Source organism: Pyrus communis, chromosome 5 (genome assembly GCF_963583255.1).
Source record: "Pyrus communis chromosome 5, drPyrComm1.1, whole genome shotgun sequence".
NCBI classification, from domain to species: Eukaryota; Viridiplantae; Streptophyta; class Magnoliopsida; order Rosales; family Rosaceae; genus Pyrus; species Pyrus communis.
The window spans coordinates 21,274,933-21,287,879 of NC_084807.1; the positions used below are offsets into that span (position 1 = coordinate 21,274,933).

At 36.5% G+C, this 12,947-nt stretch overlaps 1 protein-coding gene and 1 pseudogene across 1 annotated transcript; one reads left to right on the forward strand and one right to left on the reverse strand.

Moving 5' to 3' along the window:
* Window positions 1-247: 247 nt before the first annotated feature.
* Window positions 248-4,476, reverse strand: LOC137734403 (BTB/POZ domain-containing protein At5g03250-like; annotated as a pseudogene).
* Window positions 4,477-7,788: 3,312 nt separating this feature from the next.
* On the forward strand, window positions 7,789-12,419 carry LOC137734837 (dolichyl-diphosphooligosaccharide--protein glycosyltransferase subunit 1B-like). The gene is made up of 9 exons (XM_068474133.1): window positions 7,789-8,011; window positions 8,107-8,151; window positions 8,884-9,515; window positions 10,193-10,340; window positions 10,588-10,767; window positions 10,896-10,964; window positions 11,248-11,337; window positions 11,871-12,008; window positions 12,111-12,419. The coding sequence occupies exons 1-8, from the start codon at window positions 7,892-7,894 to the stop codon at window positions 11,997-11,999; spliced, it is 1,413 nt and encodes a 470-aa protein (XP_068330234.1). The 5' UTR covers window positions 7,789-7,891; the 3' UTR covers window positions 12,000-12,008; window positions 12,111-12,419.
* Window positions 12,420-12,947: the final 528 nt, after the last annotated feature.

Sequence of the window (12,947 nt, forward strand, 5' to 3'; positions counted from 1 at the left end):
CAGATGAACATTATATAATTGAGAAAGAGAAAATTATATGTAATACAAAAAGTATAATTACAGAGGCATATCCTAGAGCAAACACTACACTAATCATTAAATAAATAGAACAAAAAGGGGTAGGAAAAAATGAATAAGAAATTATCCCAAATAAATAAAAACAAAGTTGAATTAAAATTCGAGTTTTTTAAATATCAATCTCTTAATTTATTATTTTCATAATTTTGTTTTCCATTCACAAGTGGACCTATAGATGTTGGTTGTTCTTTGGAATTACTGCAGGGTTTGGGTGCTTTTTTTGCATCAGATTTTAACTTGAGCCTCAAACCAAACCTCTTCAAGAATGTGTTCCAACTCCCCTTTGTCTTCACCAGCTTCTCAATCTCTTGCTTCATGCTCAAGCACTCTTTCTCGAGCTCCAAAACTCGTTCCCTCATGTCATCAACTGTTACAACATGATCGCGCACAGTGCCAGCTTGAGCAGGTGCCTCATTTCGAGCAAGCGCAAGATTTCTACTTTGGTTTTGTGAGTTCTCGACGTTCTCAGATACAAAGAACCAACCGGAAATTGATGTGCGCAGGCGAAGCTGTTCGAAGAATAGAACTTGGACGATGACGCGAAGCGGTAGCCTCTCATTCTGCGCTGCGTGCGTGCTGGCTTCCAATGAGAGCTTCTGGCAGTTCATGAGCCGGCAGATTTGTTCCCTCTCGGAGTCTGTCAGCCAAGGATGGGCCTGAACTTGAGAAAAATGTTAGCAATGGAATGCTAAGTCAGAAAAAGTTATCAAACAGATTAAATATGTTGAAGAAGTAATAAATATGAACATTTCAATGGATGCAATATCCAAAAGTGAACATGTTTTCAAGTCCCTGTAGTACGCAATGTTTCCACTTTCGTTCCTGTAATTTTCAATTCAAAACTACAAGAACCAAACATGCGCAGCGCTTAAGTTATCAAATAATCTTGAGTATGAACAGAATTTAGAGCATCTTTACCTTGAGGTATATATCAATGGCGCGATAAATTCCATCATCTAATGGTCTGGCATATTCCGGGATAACAGCAGCTAGCGACTGAAATTTCTGGAGTTTCAAGTTAACATCAGGTGCAACTTCAGCCAGATATCCATCAACCAGGTTAGCCACCGAGGTTATTGCAGTCAGCGAATGAGAAACGCCCTCATCAACAATACAGCTAGAAGTATAATCAATTGAATCACGGTCCATGAGAATGAAGTGGTCAAGAATCCGCTGAATGCAGTCAATATCGTATAGGGTCTCCACTGAGTACCCCATGTTTGGTATCAGAAGATCTTCAAGAACTGCTTGATCCAATTGAGCCCCAACTCGTTTCTCTAAGCTCTCACAACATGATGCACTAGCTTGCAAAATCATAGATGTTCGGAGAAGCCTAAGCAGGAAGTTCGTTGGCACAACGCCCTTCTGATCAGGAAGTAATCCCACAATCTCCTCAAGGAGAGTCCTTTGCTCTCCATCAGATGCAGCAGGAACAGTTGATAACGGGGCAGCATGATTTCCATTATGGAAACTCGATTGCCTACCCAACAAGGAAAGGTGCCTCTTTGCATAGTGCATTATGGAGCCAGCCTTCCTCTCTTGGTTCATGCCTCCTAATTCAACCGCTCGAATCAGCCTCTTGAAAAATGGAAACTTCAGAAATGAGACATCTTCATACCACCAATCTTCACTGATTGGATGTGGCTTTGCTGTAGTGCATATTCCATTCCAAAACACCGCACCCTCTGAGCTCTGCAAGGCATCCTTTCCAGACACAGGCCAACTAAATAAACCTGGATCGGTACTCGCTTTCATTGCCAATGAATTGATGCATCTCGAAACAAGATGAAGCTCTTCTGCATGAGGCAAGACCTCTTCGCAGGTTTCAAGTGCTTTAATGGAGTCACTCCAATTGCTGAAGATTTCGTTTAGAAAATCCTCTGCTTGTGTGATGAGGTTTCCCTCTCCATATTCTTCACTCATGTGAAGATGCTCAGCAGCGCACCTCACACTAACTACATTCAATGCGTTCAGTTCTATTCTTACACCGTAACAAAATTTGGCTACCAGCAAGAAAATTTTGGCTCCCCCTGGAATGTCATGCAGTTGCACTATGCATTTCTGATCATCCTCGCTCGAAAGTTCTCCAATAATGTTTTCTAGTAATCCACATCTGGATAGCAATGGAAACTGGTGGATATATCGAACAAGGTAGAAAAATTAAAGCTCATGAGCATAGGCACGAAAGAAAACACAGAGCCGCCTATATAGTCAATGGAATAAAATCTACAATAATTTGAGAGGCAAGGTAAAGGATAGGCGTTTAATTTTCAAAACGAACTCTTAGTACTAATATATTGTGTAGAGTTCATGATGAGAAACGAAAGAACAACATAATTTTAAGCTTGAACAAGTAAATTTCACCTTGTGGAGATGGAAGGACGTTTCTTCAACTTCAACAATGACATCACTAGCAAGTCCAGTTGAGCAAAGCCTGCCAAAGAGAATACTTATTCTCAAGTACAGAAGACAAAGGACATAGAGGTCGAACTTATTAACAAAGGCATAACTGTTACGTATTTTGTTAATAGTAAGAGAGCAACAAGGTATGCACAAACATTGACATCAATGCAGAAATAATATTTGTCTCGTCGAAGTTTGGTTTTCACTCGTCTGTTTCACTTGTGTTACATTGCCTGAAATCTTTTTCTCTGTATGCTAATTAGGCTTTCTTTTTTTGTAAATCAAGGAGAATGTACATTGATCTCACCATTCAAATCAACTGCTATCGGAAACTTATCTTTTATCCTCAAAAAAAGGCCATTGAGGGATCTTCTGACAGAAAAATGACGACTAGGATGTGCAGATGTGCATATAACAATCGCTACATGAAGCAAAAGTGGGCAACAGGTTTCAAGCAGGCCAGTGACCTCAAAAGGATCAAGGATGAAGGAGTTTTAACAGCAGAGAGCAGAAAATTATGTGACAAAAGAATACAAAAATTCAATTTCAATCCCAAACCACATAAAACCCGCCTGGCAAGAAAGCATTAGCAAAAAACTAGCAAGGTTAAGTCATACACTTTACGATAGGGTAGTGCTATCCACACCCCCCTTGTTACACACTTTTCAATTTCCGGCCTTCCAATTGAATAATTGACGAGGATCAAATAATAGAAATTAACAGGGGGTGTGTGGAAGGTAAAAAGAGACGTGTAGATAGCACCACCCTTTTGATATTACTTAAGTCAACAATTTTCAGAGAAGATTGAAACCGATGAATGTAAGTACATAAGGCATTGCTCTTCAAAAAAAAAAAAAAAAAAAAAAAGACAGTTTCTTGTCACAATGATACAAGTCTCGATGTGGAAATTTCTACGGTTCTGCAGTTGTTCATAAGACTCAGTCCATGCTTTGGTTTCCTCTTGAACACAAACAATTTATAAAGCAAAAAACTTATACTTCTAAATCTCTGTATGAACTAAATCAATGCACCTTCCTCTTATCCTTGTCTACTCGTGAGAACATTCTACATTGTATCTTTGAAGTTGTACATTATGCTTAACCATATCAGTTCACCCTGCAACCACTGGTAAATTTTCAAACATTTCTTCACAAGAAAACAATTGATCACAGATCCCGGCTTACATTTGACAGATTCCTTTGAGTGACTTTACAGAAAAATAACAAAGTACAACGGAGTGAAATTTTTTTACAATGCCGGGAAATGATACGGGAAGGAAGGTGCTTTACTATAAGAAAGCTTTCTTATGATTAGTCATAGGTAAATACATCAGAATACACAATTTACGTGAACAATGTGCAGAGTCACACACACACACGCACACACAATGATGCTCACAGTCCAGAGTCCCGGATCAATGAAACAGGGAAATGTATATACCTCAGCATAGCAAAAGTATTGGTAAAACGAAATTAACCATCAATTAATCATCCTCAGTATTAGCAGAAGTCAGTAATTCAACAAATAATGTTTGATTAATTCATAAATCATTGACCAAAAAAGAAACCCAATTGAGCAATTTTCTACAAGAAACTAACGGGAATGAGAAAATCCCAGAAACCAGAAATTAAAAATGCAAATAATTAAAGCCAAACCATCAAAATATTTTCAGTCGTACATATGAATATATGATAAACCCAGCATCCTGAAATCACCTTGTTAATACAAATGTGGTAGCAATAAATAGAAACAAATGAAAACCCTGAAGCAGCAGGAAAAAAAAAAAAAAGGTACCAAGTTTTGCCATCAAGGTAAAACGCTTCAGATTTGGATCCCAGCTTCACGCACGCCATGTCCGACTCAGTAATCTCACTGTTCTCTCTCTAATATCACTCAAAACAGTCCAACGTACCAAACGAGACCGCTAAGCGTAGAATATCATACAAAAATGTGATGGCAATGATGAAAGGCAGGTTGGAGATGGTCCCGAGTCCAAAGGGGGGGATCTAATCTAAGAGAGATATAATTCAGTTCAGTTACTGCTGTTACGGGAAAAGGGCATTGTTTGGTGCATCACTCTCTAGAACACATTTTTTATTTTATTTTTATTTATTTTTTTCGTAACTTCCAACGTTGGATGAGTACGTACACTGCATAAGAATATGGGAAATTTGGAAAAGTTACCATATTTTAGACTCTATATAGAATTATAGCCATCATTTTAGTTTTATGATAATTCTAATCAAAACTTAATTTAAAAGTACTAATATACCCTTAATGACAAAAATGTCCCCATTGCTCTTAACCATGAAAAAACAACAATTAGTTGAGATCTTGAAGCATAAAAGAGGTACCCTCTTGAATACTACCGAGTACCCCTTCTTCGATTGCTGACATCTCTTTTCAACAGCCAGTTTTTCATTTAAAAGGCATGATAGTCTTCAACTGCAGAAAAGTAGTTCAGGTGTAATCAGAGAACATGAAAATTGAAGATAACCGAGTAAACTAAACATAAAAATTAATCAAAAACTGAATCTTCGAAGCAAAATTTGAATCTAAAAATAGAGGAGCGAAAACCCTTTTAATCTAAAATATGTGTGAGGTTTTTCTACTAAATTGGGGATTGAAAATATAAAAGCCAATAATGTAATAAATCCCGAATAATATAAAAGCCAATAATGTAATAAATTCTGAAGAAAAACATTTACATCATGCGCTAGAATGGAGTCTAATTGGATTCTTGCAAGTTTGGCGATTGTGGCATGTCCCACCATAGCAACTGCACTTTTTCACTATCCTTTCCCCCTTTTGAGATGGGATTATGTTTGTCTTGCGTCTTCCAGATACAAGTTGTCTAATTGGAGGTAACACAACTTTATTTTGCAGATCTTCCGGCACACTCCATTCATTCTTATTTCCAACCGGCCAAATGGGATCCGCATACGATAGCACAACTGCATTGGTTGTGTAGAATTTGGAGCACATATTGTACACTGATGTGTTGTGAATTCAACATGCGGCAGTTGCATGGCACATGGAAGTTGGTCGAGATCAAACCTTCTACATGTGCATGTATTGGCATTTAGGTCAACTATATGATATAAGTCTGTATCATGTACTTGCAATGCATAGTGATTAATGGAAGATATTTGCATAGTTGTCAACCATGTGAAGAAAAAAAAATTAAAAAATTCACACACAATACCTTGAAGAAACACCAAAACCGAGAATATGTCTCAAAACTCACATCTATTGAAGTCTCGCTAATCTGGGCATTGTCTTGAAGAACTTGACTTGGTTGTTCATCACCCAAAATGTCATCATTCTCTTGAATTGCCACTGTTGGTAATGGGGAACTGCATGCAATTGGGTGTTCATCTTCAAGTTCATTTAGAGGATATGTTGTGACATATAACGGAATCTTGTCGGTTTTGCAGAAAGACTTTCACATACCCAACTATTCACATCGTCATTGTTACAATCTCCATCATATTTTGCATCCTTAAGTTGCTCATGCATTGATAATATACTGAGATTCTAAATTCACTCAGACTAACACGAATACGTTTATATATACCATGTATAAGATCTTGATGAGTAACTTTGGTTGACATTATCATTGCTTTTGCTTGACCATCTGTGTATTGGCTATCAACCCTCCTCCAGCCGTAGTGGACCACGGTCACAAATTGAGTCATATTATGAAGGAAAAAAAATTAATTAGCACATTTAACTAACCTGCAAATATATTAAAATTAGGAAAAAAGTTTTAGAGAAAAGTTAATTAGCACATATAACTAACATGCTTATGCAAAGTGTCAAAGAAACACTGATATGGTTGCTTTATAGGAGCTTCTAATTCTTAAATCAACTTGTTGATTTGTCGAAGGATTCATAATATATTCACCTGCATTGGAACATGAAAATCATTAAAGTTTTGACTAAAACCATGATATGAAGTATCAAAATTTTGAAAAGGCTGCTGTGTCCTGCTGCCTATTTTTTTTGTCAAAACATCCCTGCTGCTTAATTGTGCAAAATCAGCAAAGAATGCTCTTCTGGTTTAAAGTGAGAAACCAGAAGGTTGCAAGAGAGTTTAAAAATGTTTTGTTTTTGTTGTGAGAAACATCAAATTTTGGTTAGAATTATCATTAAACTAAAAAGATGGCTATAATTCTATTTAAAATCTAAAATATGATTACTTTTTCCAAATTTCCCTAAAATATCCGACTGTCCTGAACTCATTAAAAATTGTCTAAACTGCTTCGAATTCTCTTCTGTACGTACACTGTACTGTGTTCATCAAATCATAAATAAAATTATTCTCTTCCCTTTTGTAATATTTTATAAATGGTTACGGTTGTTATCCATTTTTAGAATTTGCAATGGTCGACTGTTCTCCCTTCTCAACAGTTTATATTTTTTACGTTATGGTTGGTTTTTGAATTGCCTAATTCTACCCCCTACTTAGTACTTAGCAAGTTTGCGTATAACAACGATTTAAGTTTTGATTTCGGTTGAAATATCGTTACTCGTAATTGAGAGAAATATCGATAAACATATTGATATACTAAGAAAATTTAAACATAAAAGATTGGAAATTTGTGGTAAAACATAAAAGTTACGTTTCATACTTCTATAAATTTCAAAATCAACAAATAATGGATCAATGTAACAATATAAACTTCATAAAATTTACTGTGAATGTGAGGAAAAAATGACATTAGCCATATACTTTGGGCTCAATTTTTTTTATTTTATCTTATAGATAGTAAAAATTTCTATATCACTAATTGTATACAATTATGTATCACGTGATATGTAATAATTGAAATAGACACATAGTTTTTTACTGATCACCGATTCTAAATAATCATGTATCACATGACACATAGTGATAATTTAGACAAGTAATTATGCCATACAAAATATCACTCGTTGTATACAAATTATGTATTATGACATATAATGATAAAGGAATTAAGAACCATAATAATTACATACCAAAATATCACTTTTTTATGCTCTAAAAACGTTTTTCACTGACTTATATGAAGTGTCGATTTGCCTCAATAAAGTCGGAAAACAAAAGTACTGAAACTAATAAGAGGAGCCAGCCAATTGCAACTCATTATTACGGTCCACGATAATTCTCTTTATTTATAATTAAGAGGTCTAATATTCGAATATTATGAATGACGAATTTGATACCAATTTATTATAAATATAGTTTGATCAAAAATAAAAATAAAAAGTGGCCAGCCAAAAACAGGTCCATCTAAGCCCAAGACCCATGAAACCCAAGGTCAAGGCTTGAATACCATGGAATAGCCCTGCTCCCCACACTATACACCACGATCAGTCGTCGCTGGAGGTCAAGCTAAGCTAACACACTCTTTCACCGGAAGCCATGGAAGCACTGCGAAGCTTAGGTCAGCTAGTCATAGCCTTGTCGATCTTCTCCCATCTCTCTCTGCTCGCTTATTCCTCTTCCTCTCAGGATCTCCAGATCCTTAACGCCGAGCGCAGAGTAAGCTCCTTCCTTTCATTTCCGCTCCATCAATACTCAAATTTGATTTGATTATATCTAATTACGTTTGATTTGATCAATTTATTGGGTTGCAGATTGACTTGACCTCCCATATTGTGAAGGTTTTCTTGACGTTAAAGGTATGGATTTTTCTGTATTGTTGGATTTTCTGTGTAGTGAATTGAACCCAATTTGTGAAAATTTCGGAACTTTGATGGGTTAGGAATTTTAAATCTTTATCATGGTTTGAGATTTTGTGCATGTTTTTCATTTATCGTATTCGACATGAATGTGGATGCTTGAGCTTAGGTTCAGTCTTTGATTTGAATTTTCATGCTGCACTCAGATCGTTTTTTGCCCAAATCTGGCATAATGTGGATGAATGAACTACTTTTTATATTGGATTCTGGAAACTGTGGGTCGTTATGTTTACAAATTGGCATGCTAAATGTACTTTGTACGATTGTCTGTCTATTGTCTACATGACTATAAACTACTTCTTTTTTTTTTTTTTGAATACCGGAAGATGTGAGTCGTTATGTTTATAAACCATGGTCTTAACTCTTAAGAAGCATTTTTCTGACAAATAAAGGTTTGATTTAAGTTGTCATGCCCCACTCCATTGTTTTTGGCCCAAATATGGCTTAATGTGGATAATAGATTTACAATATGAGAGTTTTGATTTTTAGTCTTTACTAATTGGCATACCACCTACAAGTTTGGGACAATATGCTTGTAACGGTAACCAACTTGACACTGTAGACAGGCATACTGTATGATCATACGGATTAGTCATTTTGAAAGTAATAATTTTCTCATGGTACTCTACTGGGATGTTTATACTTTATTAAATTGATGGAGTTGTCTTTCAGGTTGAAAACACTGGCACATCTCCTGTTTCGGAAATACTTCTTGCTTTTCCACCCACACCGGTTGATCACCTAGCATTGCTCAAAGCAGCTATCACTGTTGGAAAAAAGAAAAAGAAAAGTTATGTTCCCCTGGAAGTCAATCCCACTGAGCTACCTGATGCACCAAATGGGGCTAAATCGTTTTCTATCTCGTTGCTCAACCCACTAAATTCAGGTGAAACTGCAACACTAGAGGTGCTTTACATATTGACACATTCTCTGGAGCCTTTCCCAGCTGAGATAAGCCAATCAGAGTCTCAGTTGGTCTATTACCGCGATAGTGCAATAATATTGTCACCGTATTATATCAAGCAGCAGACTACTTTTATAAGAACGCCTAGTACTAGGGTGGAGTCATTTACAAGAGTGGAGTCCACAAACCGTGCTGGTTCCGAAATAAAGTATGGGCCATACAAGGATCGCCCAGCATACTCTTATTCTCCAATAATTGTTCATTTTGAGAATAACAATGCCTTTGCTGTTGTTGAGGAGCTTGTACGCGAAGTGGAAGTATCTCACTGGGGCAATCTTCAGATCACAGAGCATTACAAGTTGGCACATGCTGGTGCTCGACACAAAGGAATATTTTCGAGGTAAGCTCTGCTGCTGGTCGTATCTTGTGTATTTAATGTAAAGGGTTGCAGTCGGTGAAAAAAGTTTGATACAATAAAATTGAATGAGTAAAATTTTTGTAGGATAAGTTGATCATAAATGTCTCTATTTCTTCATTATTTGATGAGTTGCAAATCCTGCTTTCTGTACAAGTATGTGGATCCATGTATGACATGGATATAAATAAATACAAACACCCTACTTAAAAGAAAAACTGAGTCTCCAATATATGGTCAAGGTTGATCTTGAGCCTTTTGGGGCCTAAGACAAACTGAAAGGGGCCTCTTACTAGACAACTAATCTCATACAAGAAAGTCATCCTCATTTAATTTCTGGAAGACATAACAGTATGTGAATGGTTTTAAAATTTTGAATAAGCTACTTATATTTGCAAAATAAATTATTTATAAATCGTAAGGACTATGCAAGTGAATATCAAAAGGCGAACTTTAGAGACTTATCATTAGACACCTGAGTTTGAAGAATGCAAAAGATAGCAATTACTTTGTGTAATAGATGACCAATGTTAAAACAGCCTTTAGTTTGTCTTATGCTTATTAGGAAGAATAACAGAAATAAATATGTATGTTGATGCCCATAAAAAAACTGTATGTTTGTTCATTCTTAAAGTTAATCTTCGAAGGCTTCCTTTTGGCAGGGTTGACTATCAATCTAGGCCACATGCTGGTGGTGTCTCTTCATTCAAACATCTTCTAGCCAGACTACCTCCTAGGGTTCATTCTGTCTACTACCGAGATGAAATCGGAAACATCTCATCCTCACATTTACGTACAGATTATCTAAAGGTAGCTTTGGTCCACAGCAATGAAACAATTTATATATGCAATGATGCTATCCTTGTACATATGCTTTACTTGCTTGTGTCCATACTCGTAGGCTCTCTCTTTATCTGTCCATTGGAAGCATAATATCATTATAGCAAATGGGGAAGTTCACACAGAAAAACAATGCAGAATAATATCCCCACGTTTTGGATATACAACTCTGATTTTGGTTCTATTAATCATGACTATTTCAATACCTTCTTTTCAGTCGGATCTTGAAATTGAGCCACGCTATCCTTTATTTGGTGGTTGGAAAGCTACATTTGTAATTGGGTACGGGTTACCACTGGAAGACTTCCTTTTTGAGTCACCTGATGGCAGGCGATACCTCAATTTCACTTTTGGTTGTCCTCTTGCTGAGACGGTGGTAGACAAGTTAACTGTAAAAGTGGGTTTAGTACTATGTTTTTGCATTTATGTTCTATATTTTGCAGATTTGTCAGATCTTTTTTCCATTTTGTTTGCCCTTAGACGTGGAAATATTAATTTACTGATTCAGGAACTGTTGTATTTCAGGTTGTGCTACCAGAGGGATCAAAAAATCCTTCTGCTGTGGTTCCTTTTTCAGTTGAGCAACATCTAGAGGTAATCCGATAGAGGTAATCCGATAGTAGGCCTTTATTGATGTCCAAAAACACCATTACATAATATAATTCTAAACCTTCTCTATACAGCTGAGTAATTGTAAAGTGCATTGAAGCAATTTTAACTCTATTTTTCGTTGCCAAGAAAATGTTTTTTTTTTTTTTTCCATTATTTTTGGAATTATCTAAATCGCACAACAATTTTGTTTTTTGATGCAAGTAAAATAATTTTTCTTTCTATATGATAGTGATTAAGTGCATATCTTTCATTCTTATATCTGCAGACCAAATATTCATACCTTGATGTTGCTGGAAGGACTGTGGTGGTTCTCGAAAAGAGAAATGTAGTTCCAGAACACAACTCTCATTTCCAGGTGGCTATTCTATCACTCACATTGGTTGGAGTTTACCAAGTATTATAATTACTTATTGAGGCATTTTGCTACTCTGAACTCTAAAATTATAATTTTGGCTCTCCTTATATTGGCATTAAGTTTTGAGGTTGATCTGACCACTTGGAGAACTTAATGCCCTTTAAATTCATGTAAAGTGTGCGCAGGACTTTTCAAGGCTTGACTTTGTCTCTGTGTCATTCGTGGGAGCGTATCTAGGATCAGTTACGCTCACCTAATAGTATCCTATGATAGAAATATGCCTCATAGATTAGCATGTATTTTAGTTTGCAAGGTTAGGGCATTGGTCCTAGTATATATATGTTCACCCTTGAAATGGTTATACAACTTGTGCTGAACCACTAGGTTGTTTAGTATTGAAGCTGTGTAGTGACAGAATTAAATTTCCTAGATTCGTGTTCTTTATATAGTCCCCATACATGTTGCTGTGCACAACCCTTAAAATATGTATATTAGTGGCTGAACCTATCTCTCTCCTTTGCTTTATTTGGCAGGTTTACTACACCTTCAACCCAGTCTTTATGCTGGCAGAACCACTGATGTTGGTGTCTACGTTTTTCTTCGTTTTCATGGCCAGTGTAGCTTACCTACACATAGATTTTTCCATATGCAAATCATCTTGATTCACAAAGGTAGGGTTTCTACAACCTGGAATTACACTCTTACCGAAAAGAATCTTTACATTTCAAACCCATGTTTTGTAGCTTATCTGATGAAACTGTTTTGACTTGTAGATCACTGTGGAGGAGAGGAGCCAGGACTTTGAGCGTGAACGTTTCCAGTCACTTTCGGTTCTAAAGTTATAAACTACCTTATATAATGTTGGTTACCATGAGGAAAATTTTGTTGCGCATTGACCCTCGCACTTTATGTAGCTGGATGTAAGCTCCCTTTCCCAAAGAGGGGGTTATATTATTGTCGTAGTTTTACACACACAAGGATTCAGAAGTGCTTCGATAGCGAAAATACCGTGTTATAAATCTTGTTTAGATAATGTGACAGAAGACTTGAAGCTCATTCTGATTGCCCAGAATGTGGATGCATGGAACTTCCAAGATGCAGTCTCTTGTTATAAAATCCCGCAGCCGCCGCAGAGTTCTTAACAGAGCCATCGAAGTTCAGTTGAAGAAATCACCACGAGGGGGTTGCTATCTAATCAGCCCCTGTTGCTTCCTGCTAGCTATAAGATTTTTCTTATTGGCATTAGTGTAGTCATTCGCTTTGGCATTATCCAGATTTGCCAACATATGAGGAGGGCTAAACTAAGACTTGTCAAAGTCTCATTATCTTGGTAATCAAGGGAACGCAGCCACTCAAACAGACTATAATTACTTTGATTAGCAGGAGGTTTCACTTTCGGACTATACGTCCAAACTTGCTTGGTACACTCACAAGGGATAAATCCTGATTTTGGTCTTCAGGGCACACATTACATAACAAGCAAATATCACAGATCGTGTTAACGAATTTATGAATTTTACTCCTGGTTTGAAGCTTATTTAGGATTAAGAGCCAACTAAAGATTTTAATTTTATTAGGGATATTTAACTTCCACATTCTTTTTAGCAGCT

Excerpts from the sequence above, each read along its gene's own strand:
- LOC137734837 (XM_068474133.1), top strand. The coding sequence starts at position 7,892 with ATGGAAGCACTGCGAAGCTTAGGTCAGCTAGTCATAGCCTTGTCGATC. Across the intron at positions 9,516-10,192 it reads CACAAAGGAATATTTTCGAG|GGTTGACTATCAATCTAGGC; the intron begins GTAAGCTCTGCT and ends TCCTTTTGGCAG. Across the intron at positions 10,768-10,895 it reads TAGACAAGTTAACTGTAAAA|GTTGTGCTACCAGAGGGATC; the intron begins GTGGGTTTAGTA and ends GTTGTATTTCAG.